At 55.4% G+C, this 20095-nt stretch overlaps 1 protein-coding gene across 3 annotated transcripts in view; it reads left to right on the forward strand.

Annotated features, from left to right (window-relative positions):
* Positions 1 to 20095, forward strand: part of SULF2 (sulfatase 2) — a 112622-nt gene that overhangs the window by 75776 nt on the left and 16751 nt on the right. For all 3 annotated transcript variants that reach the window (XM_026503686.4, XM_026503685.4, XM_057312483.1), the window contains exons 5-7: positions 9784 to 9953; positions 15175 to 15325; positions 16815 to 16990. In XM_026503686.4, coding sequence (XP_026359471.1) covers positions 9784 to 9953; positions 15175 to 15325; positions 16815 to 16990 — 497 coding nt within the window. The remainder of the gene's footprint in view (positions 1 to 9783; positions 9954 to 15174; positions 15326 to 16814; positions 16991 to 20095) is intronic.

The raw sequence follows: 20095 nt of genomic DNA on the forward strand, positions 1-20095 counted from the left end.
ACACACGGCTTTGGGTAGACGTAGGTCCTCTTTTCTTTTGGTTACACGCCCGCGAGGAGAATCGCTGGGACGCAGGATAGGTTCCGTGGTTGAACCAGTCGACAGCCCCAGCCAGGAATGTTATAAGCGTTCCAGTTCCTCCACATTCCTCATGAACACTGGTACTGTCGTCTTTATTATTCTCTTTTACTGGGGTGTCGTGTATTTCGTTGTGGTGTTATCAGAAAGGTGGTTGAGGATTGCGTAAGTTAATACACCTAGAGCCTCAGAAGAGCCCCTTCTATACAGTGATATTCAATACGAAGTAATTCAGATCAGGACAGCAAACTCTGTCCATAGAGGGCCATATACTAAATATTTTACAGTTACAAGCTGTACAGTCTCTGTTGCAACTACTGACGGCTGCCACTGTAGCGTAAAAGCCACCATAGGTAAGGTGTAAACAAATAAGCATGGCTCGTTCCAATAAAACTTTATTTATAAAAAGAAGCAATGGGCCTATTTTGGCCCACGGGCTATAGTTTGCTGATTCTTGGCTTAAATCGAGAGGGGGGGCAGAAAGAGGAGGAGGATGGGAGACCAACAGTGATGTCTTATCTAAACTTTCCATTTAAAAAAAAATCTGGAGACTAGCAAATATTCCTGTCCCAACTATATCTTCAAAGCCGACTCTTACATCCCCCTGCAGCTTTCTTGACCCATTCTTTCCCCTGACGTTCTTCCCACTGTCACTGCCACTAGCCCTGGCTGACTGTCATAAGCAGGGTTCTCTGGGTTAGTGTGAGGATTCCTCGGGGCTGCCCTCCCGAGTTCCTCTCTCTCTGACTCACTACACAAGGTCCCCCTCCCAGGCAGAAGTCACCAGGGGACAGGTAGTCACATGGGATAGCAAGCTAGGAGTGGGCAGGACAATAGGGAGTGGTGGGGACTATGGAGAATGTTTCTGTCTAAGAGGAGGCTGCCAGCTCAGATCAGGCTTGTCAGTCCCCCATAGAAATGTGAGCCCAAGATAGCCAGGTTTTCTGATTTTTCAGCAGAAGCTACAAATCCGTGTGTCCTTCCCTGTGAAATCTCCTCATTTTTTTATATTGGCAACCAATTCAGACTTTTCCAACATCCTGCGTGAATCAAGTTTGCCTGGTGGCCAGACCTGACCCCTGGATGTGCAGCCTTCACACGCGCTGTGCTATTCTGCCCGCTGCCGTCCAGGGACTGTGCGGTGACTTTCCGTCTTGGAGTCAGAGGACTGGGGTTCAGAGCCCCACCTCGACACATTCTGTGCCCTTGGTTATGCTCCCTGCTCCAAAGAGGCTCAGTTCCCAAATCAGGAAAATGGACACGCCCCTGCATACGTCATAAGGTGCACGTCTACTTAGCCCCTGTGAGGGTCTGGGACGTGCCGGGTGTTTTATATGTAGCGTTTCTAACCTTCCCAGCAGTCCTATGCGTGAGTGGACTCGTTGAATTTGGTTATATTACTCATTAACAACTATTTGTGGAGAGCCTGCTATGTGCCAGGCCCTATGCCAGGCGCTGGGTATCCGAAGATGAACAGAAACAGACCCAGGTGCTCGCAGTCTGGCATGCGGGGGTGCGTGATTACCTGTGGCGTGATGGCGCGTGTGATAAAGCCGGAATGCCACGGCACAGTGTAGAAACACACACGCACACACACACCAGCCCCGGCTCCTATTTCGGCATCCCCAGTATGAGACAGTTCAACCAGACCAGCCTTGTCGGTTATTACAACCATCTCCAAATCTTTACTAGGGCTCTCACACCCTGAATTTATTCGTCTTATCCATCTTCTCTTCCACGAATCCTTCCCCGAGTGCCCTAAACTACAGGATTTATCCTTTCTAGAATCAGACTGGCCTCTCTCAGGTGCTTGGGAACAGAAACTCACTCAAAATGGCTCAACTGAGGAGGAAACATCAGCTGATTTAACTGGACCAGCAGTCATGGCATCAGACATAGCTGGATCCAGGGGCTCAAACAAAATCTTTAGGTGGTGGCTTCTCCTCTAACCTCTGTTTTCTTCTCTCCAGCGCCATTTACAGCCTCTCCCCCGCTGGCTGCCTCCCCCCTCTTCCCTTCTGTCCTCCTCCCTTCCTGTCCCTCCCCTTCCCCCTTTCCCCTCGTGGGTGGCAATATGGCCCCCCCTCCATGCACTCACCTTCCTGCCCAGCTGCAAGTGAGGGAATTTCCTTCCCAGGATTCCTAGCGAGTCTCATTGCATCTCATTGGCTCTGGATCGGTCACATGTCTGCCCCTGAACCAATCAGTGTGGCCAGCGAAGGAGACAGTGTTTCAATGGGCTGTAGTCACATGCTCCGCTCCTGAACCAGAGGTGGGGACAGCGGGAGCCCTGCCCTGGAGCCAGACCCTGGAACATCCGCTGAGAATAGAGCCAGTATGAAAATGAAAATATTCCACGGAAGAAAGCTAAGCAGATGCTCAACGGCCTAAAAACACGGTATCCACTCCCCTTCTGGAAACACCACATTTGGGGATCCCTCCTACCTTGGACAGGGGATCACCACTGATGTGTCCCCTCACTGAGTCTGATCACTTAAGGCCCTGGTGGCAGAAACCACACATGACATCCACTGGGCACCACTGTCTCCCCTCGCCCTGTGTCTCACTCTGCACAGAGCAGGCCTCCATTCCCTCTCAAGTGAATTAATTCCAAAGTCTTGGTGGGGGGATTCAAACGCTAGAAATACAAATTATAGTGTGTTGGGGCTAAACACGCTGCGTCTCTCCTCCCAGACTCAGCACAGGAAGATCCTCCAAACCTAGAAAAATCCACTGCGTCCTTGTTAAAATTCCTCACCATGTCCACGCCTGGTCTCAGAGCAGCCCTGTAATCAAGTTATCCAGGGACACTCAGAGTCCCTTTGGGGCTGAGGGCGGGACACGCAGTGGCTGTTCTTTCACCCCGTTTCCTGCCACAGACACATCTCCCCTGTGAATGAGAGGAACCCCGTGGGAGGATTCCTGGGCCCCCTGTGAGCGGAGGCCTGGGAACAGAGGGATGGGGGCCCCTTTGGAGTCCGAGCTGGCACAGGTCCAGGGTGGAGACCTGAGGCGGGCAGCAGGCAGTGGGGGCCAGAGCAGCGGGGGGAGCCTGAGTGAGCTGGGAGTCTCAGCAGAGGCAGAGCTGGGGAGTCCGGGCTCCAGCAGTCTGAGCAGTGAGAGGCCTCTGCCAGGGTTCATTGCTGGCCTCAGTGGCTTCAGCAGGAGGCCCAGCTGGGGAAGAAGTGACAGTCCTTCCCTAGTTCCCTGCAAAAGGCCCTTTGAGGACTCTGTCCTGAGTCACTATTCCCAAGGCCAGATGCCCTGGAAAGGGTCCTGATGGCAAGGTGGACAGAGCGGCAGCGATGATAAGAGAGGAATGATATAGCGCACACGCGGGTAGCCAGAGAAGGTTGGAGAACGTGGCGCTGGCGGCGGGAGGGAGCTAGGAATGACTCGGGTCCGGTCGCAGAAGGGGCTTCCAGGTGGGGAGGAGGTGAGACCCGGGCGGTGGGAAGGCCCTGAGGGATGGTGGTCTCTGTACATTTGGATGGGACCACCCTTTGGTCTGGCCTCTGTGCTCCTGTGTTCTGGAGAAGCCTCCCTCAGATGCAGGAGGCGAGCTGCCTCAGCTGTTGTTTGCGGCTTTGTCTGCTACCGAGAGAAATCAGTGAAGGCCACCAGTGCAGGAAATGATTAAATGACCACAAAGGAACCCTACCCTGGAGGATTCTAGAAAAAGACAAGGGGGATCTGTGTGTAAAGCCACCAAAAGGGCCTTGGACATAGGACTAAAGGCAAGAGCAGGCTGCAGACAGAACTCCTGCAGGCCCCTGTTCAGATGTCACCTTCCTAGATGACTGTGTGTCAAGGGCACCCCCGCCCCAACTCTCCTTCCCCCACAAGCTGATCACCACTGATGCACCACAGCTGTGTGGAGCACTGATTGTCTTTATGTCTGTCTCCTGGCATCAGAGTACAAGGCCCTTGAAGGCAGGCACGTGGATTCGTTGTGTTCACTGCTGTGTTTGTTGAGTGATTGAATGAATATGCACAGTATGATCTGATCGGTGTAAAAAAGATGCATAAAGCGGTACTGTAACACGTGTAACAACGCATCTGAAAAAGTACTTCCTGGTAAGGGACAAAAGGGGCCGAGATCAGAAGCAGGGGTGAGGTGTGCTGCAAGGGAACCAGATTTGCCTGTACTGTTTTCATCTTCACATGGAAAGCGCAGGCGTGTGATTCTTGAGGAATAATGAGTAGCACTCACTTAGACGTAACATGCAGCAGGTCTGTTGAAGTCATTCTACGTGATACAGAATTAACCCATGCGTGTCTCACTATAGCCTACACCATGCGTGCTGTGACTCTTCAAAACCAGCATGTAAGGAAACTGAGGCAGAGAGAGGCTAGGGAACGAGGCCACACAGCTAGTAAGTCGTAAAGCTTAGGATTCAAACCCAGGCATCGGGCTTCCAAATCCATTCTCTGAACAAGGGCCCATGGGCCGAATCCTGCCCACCAAGTGTTTTTATCTAGCCTTTGAGCTTAAAATGGTTTTTACATTTTTAACTCATTGAAAAAGAATCAAAAAAAGAGCAGCTTTCACGACAGGTGAAAATGACATGAAATTTACAATTGAGCGGGCCTCTCCTTTTACCGGAGCACAGACACACCCATTCATCTCCACGGTGGCTGCTTTCGTGCTGCAGGGACAGTGAGCAGTAGTTGCAACTGAGATATCTGGCCTGCAAAGCCTCTCACATTTCCTAGCTAACCCTTTACAGAAAAGCTTTCTTGATACGTAGTGCAAACCACCATAGACTCATTAATAATTTTGTTTGTGGGGGAAAAGCGATGGAGCAGACAAAAAATACAAAGGCCTGAGGTCTCGCTCTGAGTGCATTGCTTGTTAGTTTTGTGACCTCAGTTTCCCCATCTGTCAAATGGGCACGAAGTCCACTTCTCAGAGTTGCCATGAAGGTCGGTTGAGCAAACACGTGACAATAATCAGAGCCAGTGTTCACTGTGGGTTTTCTCAGTGCTGGGCTCCTTGCTGAGTGCTTTATTCGTCAAGTGCTCACGCCACCATCTGAAGAAGGGACTGTTATCGGGCCCATTTTTTAGATACACAGACTGAGAAAGGTGAGTGGTTGGGGCGCCTGGGTGGCGCAGTCGTGAAGCGTCTGCCTTCGGCTCAGGGCGTGATCCTGGCGTTCTGGGATCGAGCCCCGCATCAGGCTTCTCCGCTGGGAGCCTGCTTCTTCCTCTCCCACTCCCCCTGCTTGTGTTCCCTCTCTCGCTAGCTGTCTCTATCTGTTAAATAAATAAAATCTTTAAAAAAAAAAAAAAAAGGTGAGTGGTTGGCCCGCAGATAGCAGGTGATAGAGCTGGGGTGTGAACCCAGCGTTTCTGACTCCAGAGCCCTCAGCTTCATGAAATATAATTGCTACTTAAACGGATGTGAGTCTCTTCTGAACACAAACTGCGGTAGAAGCTTCCACGGGGGCGGGATCAGCACTAGGATTCAGAATAAAAATTAGACTTCCTGCCCAGGGAGCCAATGGCTCAGAAAAGGAGACCCTCTGTTCCAGGTTAACTTGCCAAGTGAAGAGAGTATCAAGAGGTGGGTTTCAGGGCTGCCCCCTGGGTAGAGGGGGCAACTTCCCTTCTCTGCCCCCCTCCCTGCCCTCAAACCAGGTCTCAGGAGCAAAGCCATCATTCTCAAGGCACAGCCCTAAAGCAACTCATGTGGGCTTCCCAGGCAGAAAATTTAACTAGTCCTGGAGCCAGGAGACTCCAGTTTGGCGGGATGCCCTGAGAAATTTGGGGTGAGCTGGCTTATCTCACCCGAGTTCAGACAAGAGTTAGAACCCCAGGCTTCCAGGGGGCACCTATGGGACAGTTTTCTCTGGGCACCCAGGTCCAGGCAAGAAGAGGAGCTTCCCATCATGCCAGCTGTGGTCCCCTCTCTTGTCCTTACAGTCTCTGTCCCCCACCCCCAGCAGCCAAAGGTAATCCTAAGCGAGTGAAAACTTCCTGTCCCTCCCAAGTCCCCTGCCTTCTTACGAATGCTTTTCTACACCCTGCACAGGACTGTGATTACCATGGGGATGGGGACCTTGTGACCACATCCCAAGTCCTTAACAGGAAGCCTGGAACCCTGGGAACAGACACCCAATGAGTATTTGTTAAATGAGCCCGTAAATGAGAAACGGTGGCAAAGGCCAAGCCTGGAGAACGAGGTAGGGCATGAGACGGGCAGCCTGTCCTGTCACCGAGCTCCCCAGGAGCATGCCCCACCCCCCACACGCTTCCTCGACTAAATGACCATTTGGGGGAAACGGACGCTTTTGTCGAGCTGCAGGCTAGCAGTCTCTGCAGATGGATTGGGTTCCTCTTGGTTTACTGATCAAAGTCGATCAGAGGTCACGATGGGGGGGGGGGGGCGGGCACCACTGTGGCTGCTACACTCCAGTTAGGAGCGAAGTGCCCAGAAGCCGGCATCACCACCCACCCACCGGCGCAGCCTGGAGTGCGCCAGGGCAAGTCTAGCCCCTCACCTAGGAGACCGGGAACGGGCCTGGTGCAGGGCTGAAGGGGGGACAGAGAGGGGAGTTCCTCATAATCCATCAGCTGATCTCCGGGTTCTGGAAAATTCACCTTTTAGCCTGCTTGGTCCCCTCCTCTGTCTCACCCTTCCTGTGAACAACCCGCATCCCTGACTCCTTCCTGGCTGACAGCAGGCACCTAGCTCAGCTCGTCCAGAACTTAGCCCTCCTGCCTTCGCCCTGACATTTTCTTTCTCCTGGACCCCCCATCTCTGTATCCTTCACCCAAACCAAAAACCAGGTGGCAGGGCTTGGGGGGGGGGGTGGCTGCTCCCCCTCCCCCACATGCAGCCAATGGACACATCCTGTCTATTGAATCTGCTCAGTGACTGGATGGTGCCACTTCCACCCCGGCCCAGGTCCCCTTACCCCTCACTCTGATGTCTGCATGCTCAAGTACCATGGCCAGAGAGATGGCGTGTCCTCATGGGCCAGCCTGGTCACACCGCCCACCCCTGGAGTGAGGGTGGTATCCCCTTCCATCCGCATGGACGGTTGGGGGGGGTGGGGGTGCAGCGTGCCAGATGCCGCAGCTGGCGGAGGTCAGCAGAGCCTTAGCTGCTGTCGGAGTGGCTTTGAGGAGGACCCAGGAGGGTGGGTGCTCTCGGATATGCAGACGATCTGCCCCGCCACCAGGACAGCCGGTGTCAGCCGACTTATCAGGAGCTGGCTGCGTGCAGGGCACCGTGTCAAGGGCCTTTCATCTCCTCGCGCTTGAACCCCCCCTGCCAGCCTGGAGAGGCAGACCCGGTCATCACACCACACACGTTTCTGAACCTGCGATATCATGGGCCATAGGAGCCCCCGTGTCCCCCTGCCAGGCCCCCTTTGCTGGCCTGCTGCGCCCCCACCAGGGAGGTAACCAGCCTCCCGCTGACCGCCGTGGAGGCTTCCATTCTACGATCCCATATGCAGATATCGCAAACAATACGTAACGTTTTGTGTGGTGTTCGCCTGTATACACAAGTGTCGTATCTCACGCAGGGTCAGGCCGGTAAGGTTGGTCCATGTCGGTCCAGGCGGCTCGAGTGTGTTCTTTCCGGATGTCGTATCATCGCCTTGTATGTCTCTCCTGGGAAGGGATGTTCATGGTGGCTTTTTAACAAACATGTTTAATCACAGCCAAGTAGGCACGTAGTTCCAAAATCAAGCAGTGAGGATGGGGTTACGACGGAGCACGGCAGCCCCCCCGTGGCTTCCCACCGTGCTCACAGCCCCGTCCACAGTTCCCTCCGTCATTTTCCCGGCCCCTTCAGGTCATGCTCCACGACTGTAGCACTAGCTCTGTGATTTAGGCGACCTATAATGTTATTTTTGTGTACTAAGTTCTACAGAATCCCCGTAGAAAACCTTTTTTCACTCCCCAAAAGTAGTCATAAAAAGTATCCCAGGAAACGTATACAAAGTAGCAAGTGACTTTCTCCCTTTGTCTCCCCTTATCCCAGACCCCAGTTCGCACACTGATATCTGTCCTAGATTCTTCCTTGGTGCTCAAAAGCAGATGGAGTTAGGGGTTTGGCGTGTCCTCTACACCCTGCCTCTCCCCTCCAAAAAAAAGATGGGATCTTCCTGGTTTGAGAGTAGCTCGTTCTTTCCCTTAACAGTGTGATCTTGGACAACTTTCCATCACAGTAACTACAGACCTGCTTCCCTGTCATGTCTGCACAGCCCTGCCTACTATGAAAGCAGCGTAAACTCGTTAGTCACGTCCCCGTGGCTGGTCGCTGCGATACACTTCACTTTATAAACACAGCTGCAGTGGCCATCCTTGGGCATCCGGTGCAGTGTTCAAGTGTCCCTGAAGGCGTGTCTTGGAAGCATGGGCACGTCCTACAGTTCACTTCGGGGTAGAAGCTGTAGCCGCTTCTTGAATTTTTCTTCTCGAAAATAATACCTCATTTTGAAAGTGATCATTTTGGACAGAGCTGCTTCCCAGGGAGCAGAAGGTAAATTTCAGGAACTTGTTACCATCGTGAGAGATTAGCAGCTAAAGATTTTTACCAAGTCCAAGAAGAGTTTAGGCAAATCTCAGGTTCTTAGCTGAGCTTTTAAAGCCCTCGATTTCTGCCCAGTCCTCTTCCTCCAGCTCCTCTCTCATCCTGCCCCGTGTCTAAGCGGCTGTCACCTCTCGGAACCCCCTGCTTGCCTCTGTTTGTGCCACTCCTTCCTGCTGACATTCCTCAAACACATAGCAAAGGCTCATTTCCTGCCTCAGAGGCCCTGCAGCTCTCATTTTCTCTGCCTGGAACCCTTCTTCTAGACCAGAGATTTTCAGTGCTGGCTGTACATCGGAACCGGTAGGAACTTTTAAGAAGCCCAGTGCCTGGGGAACACCACAGACCAATTAAACCAGCATCTCTGGGAGTAGGCTCACACCTCAGCAAAGCTCCCCGAGGATCCCGATAGGCAGCTGAGGGTGAACCCCAGTCATAAAGATCAATCCCATGCCCAGCTCCTCATTACTCAAGACTCAGCCCCAATGTCACCTCCTCAGGGAGGCCCTCCCTGACTGCCCCAGCTAAAGTATGCCCCCGCTCCAGCTCCTCGTCACAGCTTATTTCCTTCATCTGTCCACACTGTCACTGTCTCGATTGTGGGTTTACATGGTCAGCTGCCCCTGCCCCCAGCACAGCACTCCAGGAATACAGGGATGGCCCCACTCTGTTCAGCGGTATTTCAGGAACCTTCGAAAGACTTCAGGTCTAGGAACCAAGACTTAGGAAGCCTGGCTGCGATATTTACCAGCTGTGTGACAACAGCCATTCACTTAACTTCCCTGTGCCTTAATCTCTTGTTCTGGAAAACAGGAATTCTCATCACACCTACTTTCTACGGTTATGTAAGAATTAAATGAACTGCTATAAGCAAGCACAGAACTACTCCTGGCATACCGTGGGCGCTCAAAAGTGTGAGCTAGTATTATCTTAACATCCATGATAAAGGAATGACAAATCATAACTTCTCCCCCATCCTCCCTGAGCCCTTCTGCTTATTTTTCCTCCTTTAGCACCATTTCCTTGCTCATTGATTGTCTTTCTGCCGCTGGACGATTGGCCCCGGGGGGGGGGGGGGGGCGGGCAGGGATTGTCTGCCTGGGTCACTGTGGTGCCCCAGCTCCTCACAAGTCCTCCCGTCTCTCCCTGCCTCCCAGGACTACCTGACAGACCTCATCACCAATGACAGCGTGAGCTTCTTCCGCACATCCAAGAAGATGTACCCACACCGGCCCGTCCTGATGGTCATCAGCCACGCGGCCCCCCACGGCCCCGAGGACTCCGCCCCCCAATACTCAAGCCTCTTCCCCAACGCGTCCCAGCACATGTAAGCTTCGGCCCCCTGCCCGCAGAGCCACTGGGTGGTGTGGGGGGGGGGGGGTCGTGCTTCAGGATGGTAATGGCATGACCATGACAGAGCTGTGCTTTGTCTCAAATCCTCCTGGTTCAGAGAACCCAGGAATGCATTGCTCGCCTGTGGGAATACCAGACGCAAATCCAGCCAGCCTGGCTGATGGACCAAAGAGGCAGCAGTGTTGTTAAGTTGGGACCCTCGTCGTCCCCGCAGGAGGTCTGTGCGTGGACCGGCATTGCAGTATAATGGGTTTCCTTTGTGACCCTGTGTATTTTATTTTATGCATTTTAAATCATTTTTTTTGAAACGGGGTCCGTAGCTTCATCAGACCGTGGATATATTCAGCAGCCTTTCCTGAGCTGTTGACCACATGGCAGGCTCCGTGCTGAGTCCTTACATTGCACCAAATCCCTCAATATTCACAACGACCCTCGAAGTACTATTTATCCATTCCTGCATGACAAGTTACCCTGACATTGAGCAGCTAAAAGCACAAACGTGTATTAGGTCACAGTGTGTGTGAGTCAGGCACCTGGGAGTGGCCTGTCTGGAAAGTTCTAGCACAGGGTCTCCTGAGGTTCTAATCCAGGCGTCGGCCAGGGCTGCAGCCACCTGCGGCTAGCCCGGGGCTCACTCGCACGGCAGCTCCCCGACCGGCCAGCCTCTCTGGAGGGTTGCTCGGGTGTCCTCACCGCATGGCAGCCATCTGGCTTCCTCCAGAGCAAATGATCTAAGATGGAGGAATGGATTGGGGGTAGATCGAGAGAGGTTGAGATGTAAGCTGGAGTCTTTCGTGCGCTAATTTGGAAGTGACACACCACCCCTGTGCCTTATTCTCTTGGTCGCACAGACCACTGCTGCCAGTATGAGAGGGGTGACACGGGATGCGAATGCCAGGAAGGGGGTGGGGGGGCCGTGGAGAGCTGTCATGGAACCTGCCTACCACACCTGGCATTCCCATTCCACAGATGAGGAGACCGAGGCACAGAAAGGCAAAGTAACTCGCAGCCAGTAAATGGCAGAGCCAGATTCAGATCGTGCCCCCAGCCACACCTCCCATCTCTCTGCCCACCCCTCCCGTCCTCCTCCCTCCAGCTGGCTAGCGAATCTTCCTGGAAAGTTCTCTTTCTCCCTGCCTCCAGCCACCTCCCACTTAGCAGTGCTACACAGCAGCCCTCGCTGTGACATTGGGGCGACAAGGACAGGGCAATTTGGAATCCGCCTGAATGTTCCGGGTGTTTAATTGTCATTATAATCACACTGTGCTGCCCTCCGCGTCCCCTTGCTGTAATTACTTTCTGACAGCGCCCCGAGTGGCTCGGGGAGGGTGAGGGGGTGTGCTCACCTCCTGATCCCCTGGTCTTTGGGGAGGAGATTGGACAGATGGTGAACCGCATTCCAGGGGCCGCGGCGCCCCCTCGCTCCCCAGCCGGCAGCACTGCCTCTCTTCACACCTGACTTGCCTGCCCGCCCCCCCAGCCCGCTCCGCCGCTGGGGCTGCCCCCACCCACCTGCACCCCCACTGGCGGCCTCCTGTTTGGGGAGGAGGCCTGTGGGCAGCGTGGGCAGCTCAGTCCCACCTCAGGAGCCGCGGGGACTGGGGGGCGGGGGGCAGGTCCGCTTCGCTTCTGCAGCTTCTCCTTTAAAAGCGGCGCTGGCATCCCTCCTCCCCAGCAGCCCTAGAGTTTCATGAGATTGTTTGACATTGCCTGCTCATTTATTTTCCCTTTGAAATGAAAATTATAGAAATTGAACATGAGTAACGCCTGCTATTACTTACCCAGAGCACCCCCATCGCCTTATTAGGGGTGTGTTTGGAAGGCTCTCCTATCTCTGGGGTATAATCATTTCCAAAACAAAACCAAAAACCAGAAACTTCTGCAGCTGGGATATTTAATTATGACAGTCAAGGGGGGGAAGGAGGGGACAGGGCCCTGCTGGTGGGTCAGAGTTCCAGATCTTTCGATCCGGAGGCTCCGGTGAGACTGCCACCCAGTCAAGCCTGGTGTCCCGTTCTTGACGTGGGCCTCATGGGCCCTCGCAAACGCTGCCGCTCCACCTGTCCGGGGCCCCATCCCGCTCCCTGCCCCACACAAGGGTGCAAACAGATACACGCAGAGACACACGAACACAAGCGCACAGAAATGTACAAAGATACAAATAGATACACACGTAGATACCCAGACACACACAAAGGTACACACATGTACACACATGTACACACATACCCCCACAGATGCACGGACACACACAGACACAAGGATACACACAGATACGCAAATACATCAACACAAACACAGGTCCACGCAGATTACATAGACCCACAAAGACACAGACACACATATGAACACAGCTCTACACCCAGACACGCGCACACACGCAAACACGCAGACACACACAGAAGCATACGTAGCCTCACAGAGACACCCCAACCCCCACCAGCCCCCAGAGCTCCCTTTGAGGTGTGGCGTCTGATCGTGGGTTCACGGGCCTTGCACGACCCGTAGGAGCCCGGCGGTGCTGACAGCCCGGCCGCGGTGGGTGTCAGGGTCCTCACCGCCCCCCCTCCAGAGGCACAGTGACGAGCTGGAGGGCAGCAGAGGGGAGGGGAGGCTCCCTTCAGGCCCCGCGGTGAACACACCACACATTCCTAAGATTCTTAAGGAGGTGAGGCTTTTCCCTCTTTGTTCAGCAAGCGTCTGGATTCTTGTGAAAATGGGACCTCCTCCCTGGAGGAGGCCGGCCTCCTGCGGTGACCAGCAAGCCGGCACTGGCCTGGAGCCGGTCCCCAGGCCCTGCAGCCTCCCGGCGCTGAGACCCTGCTCCGAAAGAGGTCTCCAAGAAAGGGCTTCGGGAATCCTTCCACGCAGACTTCTGACAAACCCACCCCTCACTGTTCTCGAGGGCACACACCAGCTTAATAGAATCTAATAGATTCAGGGATGATTGCTCAAAATTGCCTCCTGGAATCCGGCCCCTTGGGCCTCCGGGAACAATTTTCCCATACCGCCAACCGGCTCCGAGGGCGAGTCTGTGCAGCCCCTGCCCCCAGCAGCCCCCTGCCAGGTCCTCAGTGGGGGAGGGGAGTTTGTTCCTAGGAACGTTCTACAGGCGGGTCAGGCCCTAAGCCGGCCCACAGGAGAGCCAGGCCTTGGTCTTAATCAAAGGAGGTAGAGGTGGGGGCCGGGCTGGGCTGGATTTAGATTTAGCGGCGGGAGACCAGCCAGGGACTCAAAGTAAAGTCCAGAAGGAATCTCAAGGCTTGTGACTCACGCCCACTCTGGGTAGCACCGGTCTCCATAACTGTCAGGCTGTCCAAAGCTGCAGCGTCATCCCCTAGCCCAGAACACGCTGATACTCTGTGGAGGGCCTGGTGGCGCAGGTGAGGCGTTCGGGAGCTTCCTGCCCTCATCCCTGCTCGCCACCCCTTGCTTTCTTCATAGCCATTTTGAAGAGCCTTTGTCTTCAGGCAGTGGAAACGCAAGCTTTCTTTAAAGCTTTGACCGGGGAGGGGGTCAGATCTGAGCGGAACCAGACCAGCACGAGGGATGCCACATTTTGTGGGGTTAATAGGGCACTTCCTGTCGGCGGTGTACCCCACCCAGGATACCCCGCACGTTGGTGGGGTGTGCCAGAGCTCAGATCCCGGGGCCTGGCGTGAGCTGAGGTGACCAGAAGTGCTCCTGGTTTGGGACAGAGTACTAGATGACTAGAATCACCTGGAAGCTTCCAGAACCATGAACCACATTAACCTGTGTGTTTCAGCTGTTCCATCCTCCAGCAGGAGTGTCTTGGCCAAACTTATGGCCAAGCACGTATGGACGGGAGGGTCTCCAGACAGGCCTGCACGTCAGGGAGGCAGTTATGGTGGCAGTGGGCGACCCTGTCCACTCCTGGAGTTCAAAGCCCAGCTCTGCCTTTGGCAAGTTAGCCCCTTGCTGGGCCTCAGGATGTTCGCTGGGGCAGGAAACGTGGCACCTGCTCCTAGGGCGGTGAGTGGTAGTGAGATGGGCGGAGGTGAACCCCCGAGCTGCGCCCAGCGCGTGGAACATGGTCAGTGCTCCGTAGAAATCGGAGGTTCTGGTGATTAGTTCAGTATCATGAGTCATCATGGGGGACCCCACGGCAGAAGTCACGGAGTCCCCCGGCTCCACCGCCCGCTCCATGGGCCTGCGGGCAGGTCCCCGAACTTCTCTGACCCTCTGTTTCATCTTCAGTAACTGGGAGATGAGAACGAGCGGGAAGAGTGATTGTGACAAACGTACACTCGAGCACTGTCCTCACGTTTTCGGCCCTACGTCCATGACTGTTATTGATCTGATTTTGTAGCCGATGTCCTTTTTCTTTCTTTTTTATTTTTAACCAAAATCTATTGCAAAAGGAAGCTCTGTAGTCATACTTTAACCACAGTAGCCCTCCTTTGCCCGAGGTAACTGAAAAATCACCACGAGGCTGAGAAATTCGAGTGGGGGGCCGTGCCTGCCGGAGGCTCTGGACTTGAGCCTCTCCCCTTCTTAAGAAAGAGAGCAGAGCGAATTCCAGGGAAGTGTTAGGGGACTCACCCCAGACTGAGACTGGGGCCTGATGTCGTGGGTGGGCTGGCAGAGCTGAGCCGGAGGGGCTGATGTTCTCACCTGGGCGGCCCCGGGTCGCTTAAGGCTGGGTGACCCCCGGTCCTCCCACGCGCACACCACGCGCTGGAGAAACGCTGCCCGTAAGGTTTAGCAGAGCCCCTGGTGTGCTGCTGCGACTTCCCCAGATGGACCCTCACGCGGTGCAGGAGGCTGCCCTCCGAGGCATGGGGGGCTAGGGACTTGGGGGACTGGGGATTTGGGGAGCTGGGGGGCCTGGGGGACCTGGGGGCTAGGGGACTGGGGATTTGGGGAACTGGAGGCCTGGAGGGCTGGGAACCTGAGAGGCTAAGGGACTAGGGATTTGGAGAGCTGGGGGGTCTGGGGACCTGGGGGCTAGGGGCCTAGGGATTTGGGGAACTGGAGGCCTGGAGGACTGGGAATCTGGGAGGCTAGGGAACTGGGGATTTGGGGACCTGGGGGCCTAGGGACCTGGGGGCTAGGGGACTAGGGATTTGGGGATCTGGAGGGCTGGGGACCTGGGAGGCTAGGGGACTGGGGATTTGGGGAGGCTAGGGCTGTGCCCACACCCGGCCTGAGCTGGGTACGTGTTCCCCCCGCAGCACACCGAGCTACAACTACGCGCCCAACCCCGACAAGCACTGGATCATGCGCTACACGGGGCCCATGAAGCCCATCCACATGGAGTTCACCAACATGCTGCAGCGGAAGCGCCTGCAGACCCTCATGTCCGTGGACGACTCCATGGAGACGGTAGGCCGCCCTCCCCCCACCCTCCCTGGGCCCCAAGCGCCGTGGGCTGCAGAGGAAGGGAAACGGAGGCAGGGTGAGCAGGCAGCGTGGCAGCCCCGGGGAAGTGGCCTTGAGCGGTCCCCACACAGCCTCTGCCTTCGTGACGCTTGGTGCCGGGCCTGTCCCGTTCGGTACGTTTTGAGCAGCTCTGTTGAGATACAGTCCGCGAACTGTTATTCACGCAAGTAGAGCCCAGTGGCTTTAATCTGCAGAGCCGTGTGATCGGCACAGTCAACTTTAGAATGTGCTCGTTAGCCCGGACAGGAGCCCCATGGCCCCCGCCATCACACCCCGACCGCCTCCGCCTCTGTCCTTAGGCAGCCGCTAGCCTGCTTTGTGTGTCCGTGGACCTGTGTCTTCTGGGCACTTCCTCGAAGTGGAATCACGGACATGTGGTCTTTTGTGTCTCACTTCTTTCACTCAGCATCACAATTTCGAGATTCATCCATGTGTAACACACATCTTTCTTTTTATGGCTGAATAATATTCCATCGTGTGGTATATACATTTTTTATTTATCCATGGTTATTTAAAAATCATCCAGCATATAGCCCAACATGGGGCTTGAACTCACGACCCCCAGATCAAAAGTCAGACGCTTAACCGACTAATTAAAATCCATGAGGCACCTGGGTGGCTCAGTCGGTTAAGCGTCTGCCTCTGGCTCAGGTCATGATCCCTGGGTCCTGGGTTCGAGCCCTGCAACAGGCTCCCTGCTCAGGGGGGAGTTGGCTTGTCCCTCTCTCTCCCTCTGCCCCTCCCCACCATTCGTTCTCTCTCTCTCTCTCTCAAATAAATAAATAAAATCTAAATACAGACATACAGACATATATACATAAATTTAATTAAAATCCATATAGTTTAAAATTCAGTGTCATGGTCGCACTAGCCACGTGCAGACGTTCAGTAGCCCCATGCGACTGGGGCCACCATCTCAGACGGCGCTGGTACCTCACCAGCTCCGCGGGAAGTTCTGTGGGACAGCGCTGTTGTAGACCACTAACACCTACCCCAGGCCACGGCATACCTTCATTCATTCATTCATTCACTCATTCATTCATTTGTTCACCCATCCATCCATCCATCCATCCACCCATCCATCCAGCAAGCAGCATCGGCTGAGCGCCAGGGCCATGAGAATGCAGCAGAGAACACGGGACGAAAGCTCCCGCCCTTGTCGAGCTCCCAATCTAATTCAAGGGCCTGAGGAGCCACAAACACGCCAAAGAGCTAGAAGGGGAGACACGCTGCGAAGAAGGGGGGGCAGGAAGCGACAGGAGGTGGGGAGGCTGCAATCATTGCAGTTAGAAATGCATTAGTCCCAGGATCCCCCCCCACCGCCGACCCCAGCAGTGAGATGCAGTAAAGACCCGCAGCTGAGAAGGGACGGGCCCGAGGGCGCAGGGTGCCTGCAGCCCTGCCCCCCCTCACCGCCTCGCCTGCGTTTCAGATCTACAACATGCTGGTTGAGACGGGCGAGCTGGACAACACGTACATCGTGTATACCGCCGACCACGGCTACCACATCGGCCAGTTCGGCCTGGTGAAGGGCAAGTCCATGCCGTACGAGTTTGACATCAGGGTCCCGTTCTACGTGAGGGGCCCCAACGTGGAGGCCGGCTCGCTGTAAGTGCGTCACCCCCACCCCCCACCCAGGGCCCCGCGTTTCCAGGGAGGCCTCCAGGCTCCATTGGCCCCCGGCTGGGCAAGAAGCGGGTGGTTCCACCGCGTAGCCCCAAGCCACTCCCCTGGGCGGCACGTGATTTGGGCAGGTGAGCCTTGGTGCCAAGTGAGACACTGATTATGTCCCCGGGGTGGGTTCTGACACATTTTATAGCCGTCTGCTGGGGAAGGAGAGACGGGGCCGTTAGCACCTGTGAAAACAGATTGTTTCTGGTGGGGCAGCGTGCCAGGGAGTCAGGGAGCTGGGCTACGTGTGCGTCGCCGCTGGCGCATGGGAAGGCCACCTCGATTTCTGTCTGGCCTGGGTGATCCTTGGGGCGACTGTCGGGGAGGAACCCTGCCGGCTCGGTCGGGGCTTGTCTGCCAAGGTCAGCTGGCCCAGCTCAGGCCACAGCACAGAGGGAGACAGTCTCCCCCCCATCCGTTCTCCAGGACCCTGGCATTCTCCTTGGGCTAACCTTTGGGCTGCCACGTTCTGGCAGCACAAACGCCATCCCTGGGGCAGGGAGAGGCTAGAAAGGCAAGTGTCATAGCAGCGGCTTCCTCAGATCAACTGCACATTACGGAGACCAACTCAAATGGTTTTTTGAAATGCAGATAAATTGCTATTAAGACACTTACTTGGCCTGACTTCCATTCCTTAGAAAGAATGCTTGGTAACAATTCCAGAAGATGGGTCGCGTGGGTTCAAGGCCGGGCTGATCGCTGCCTGCCGATCTCAACAAATCCCTCCCCGTCCCTGGATCTCGGGGTCCCCATGTAAGGAGAGCTGTGATAATAGGCATGCTTATCGAGCTCATTCTTCAGCCCGGGTCTGAGCCCTTTATAGCTACGTAAGTCACGTGAGCATCCCAACAACCCTGTGGGGCAGAAGCTACCGTGACCCTGTTTACTGAGGCACAGAGAGGTTAGGTTGTCTGCGGTCATGTGGTATGTCGGGGAAGGAGCTGGGTTTTAAGCCAGGCAGCCTCTACTCCTGCCTCTCTAAAACCTTGAGCCACCACTGTAAATGGAAAGAATTTGACCCACTAAAGACTCTACAGGCATTGACATGATGGGTTTGGTCAGCCTCAGAGTCTCTGATCTGGTTCATAGGACCCAAAACCACACGCCACATGGACAAGAGAAAGAAAGTGCTAATGTCAGGCTTGGGGCTGAAGGCTAGGATACCTTTGGTTGCAAGCAGAAGCCAGATAAGGCCCCCCTCCCAAAAAGAAAGATAAAAGGAATATAGGAACTATGGTAATTGGGAAGTCCAAGGCTATGTTGGCTTCAGGCATGGCTGGATCCGGCAGTCAGACAATAACATCAGGAAGCTTTCATTTTCTGTTTGTCAGCCCAGTTTCCTCTGAATTGGCTTCATTCTCAGGCAGGCTTTTCTCTCGTGGTGGTAGGCTCACCATGACTTGCAGACATCCAGTTTAGGAAACCAAACACAGGTTTGAACAGAAGCCTTGAGGCTGACTCTCACCGGCCTGACTTGGGTCATGTGTCCATCCCCAAACCAATCACGGTAGCCAGGGCGATAGAAGACCTTGAGTGAGCAGACCCGGCCCATCAGGCGGTGGAATCTGAGTGAGGCAGGGCACTGCTCCCACTGAGCAGGGCATGGATGCCGGGTGGGAAAAGCAATCCTGTCCATCCCATCTAGTCCAGGGGAGCAGGACTGCTGGACAGCCTCAAGCCAACTCAGCGGCTGGTTGCCAGCTCTCCACTTGGCACCTGCTCACGCCGCCATCTTCTCCAGCTCCCTCCGCCTGACAGATCAAGTTGTCATGCCCTCGAGCCCGTCCACAACGCAGCCTCCCCCCCTGGACCTCTCCCAGCACGCCTGGCTACCTGCCATGTGTTTGCAAGGTGCTGGGCTGGGGAGAAGGAGGGGGTCAAAGACAACTGAAACCCTAGGACCCAGGCCCTGCCCCTCAGCCCAGGGAATGGGGTGGGGGACACCAGGCCGCCTTGATGGAGAGTTCCCACACGGCATCCTGCATTCAGCGGGGGCCATGCCCTGCGTTGGGCACGCCCCTCAAGTCCCTGACTACCACACTGGGAACAGCGCCAGGCAGAGACGAGACACGGGACGGACGCATGGTGGAGATAGATAACGAAAGTCACTAAGCTAACACTTATTGAGCACCTGCTGTGTACCCTAAGTGTAAAAGCGCTAGGAAGTGAACGAGACAGACGAAAGTGTCAGCCTTGCCATTAGACGCTATGTAGACAACAGACAAGAAACCAGATATACGACTAAAAGATGCAGTAAATGGGGAGACGCGGCCTCAGGGCAGGGGCACGAGGAGGGGTCCTCAGGAAGGGCCTGGTGATAGTCCTCGATGCTGCGTAATAAGTCGCCACACACTGAGCGCGTGACAGCAGCTCACGGTGGCAGCTCACGGTTTCCGTGGCTCAGCAGCCGGGGCCCTGCTTGGCTTGCTCCTCTGCTTCGGCTGCAGGGCGGGAGGCCGGGCTGGGGACGGACCGCTCCCCCGCTCCCGGGGTTGTGCAGGTGCAAGCAGGGCACCTGGAGTCACACAGCCTGCCTCCCCGAACAGTCACCACACGTCCTCGCGGGGGTGATGATCTAGGGCGGCTCGCTTCTTCAGAGCCAACCGGGGGGGGGGGGGGGGGGAAGCAGATGGGACAGCCGGCAAGACGGGGCTGCATGGCACGTAACGTGACCGCCGTGTGCCGTCTCCTCACCTTCGCCAGATCCCGTTGGCGTGGCCCAGCGGAGGGGATCACACAAAGGTGTGAACACTGGAGGGCGGGGATCATGCCCCCCCCCCCCCGAGTCTGTCACGGTCCGGCCTCCTTGGTAATTACTGAGCAAAGAACGAAGGGGGTGGGGGAGAGTGCTACTCTGGCGTCTGGAGGAAGAACATTCCAGCAGTAGGAAGAGCAAGGGCAAAGGCCCTGAGGCTAGACAGCAGCCTGGCCAAGAACAGCCAGGGGCCAGTGTTCAGAGACAGATGCGGGGGCAGGTCCAGGGTCTAGAGTGGCTCTTTGAGGGGGGTGTCCTGTGTTGAGGTAGCAGGAGGCAGGGAGGGC

The sequence above is a fragment of the Ursus arctos genome, unplaced genomic scaffold (assembly GCF_023065955.2).
Source record: "Ursus arctos isolate Adak ecotype North America unplaced genomic scaffold, UrsArc2.0 scaffold_16, whole genome shotgun sequence".
NCBI lineage: Eukaryota > Metazoa > Chordata > Mammalia > Carnivora > Ursidae > Ursus > Ursus arctos.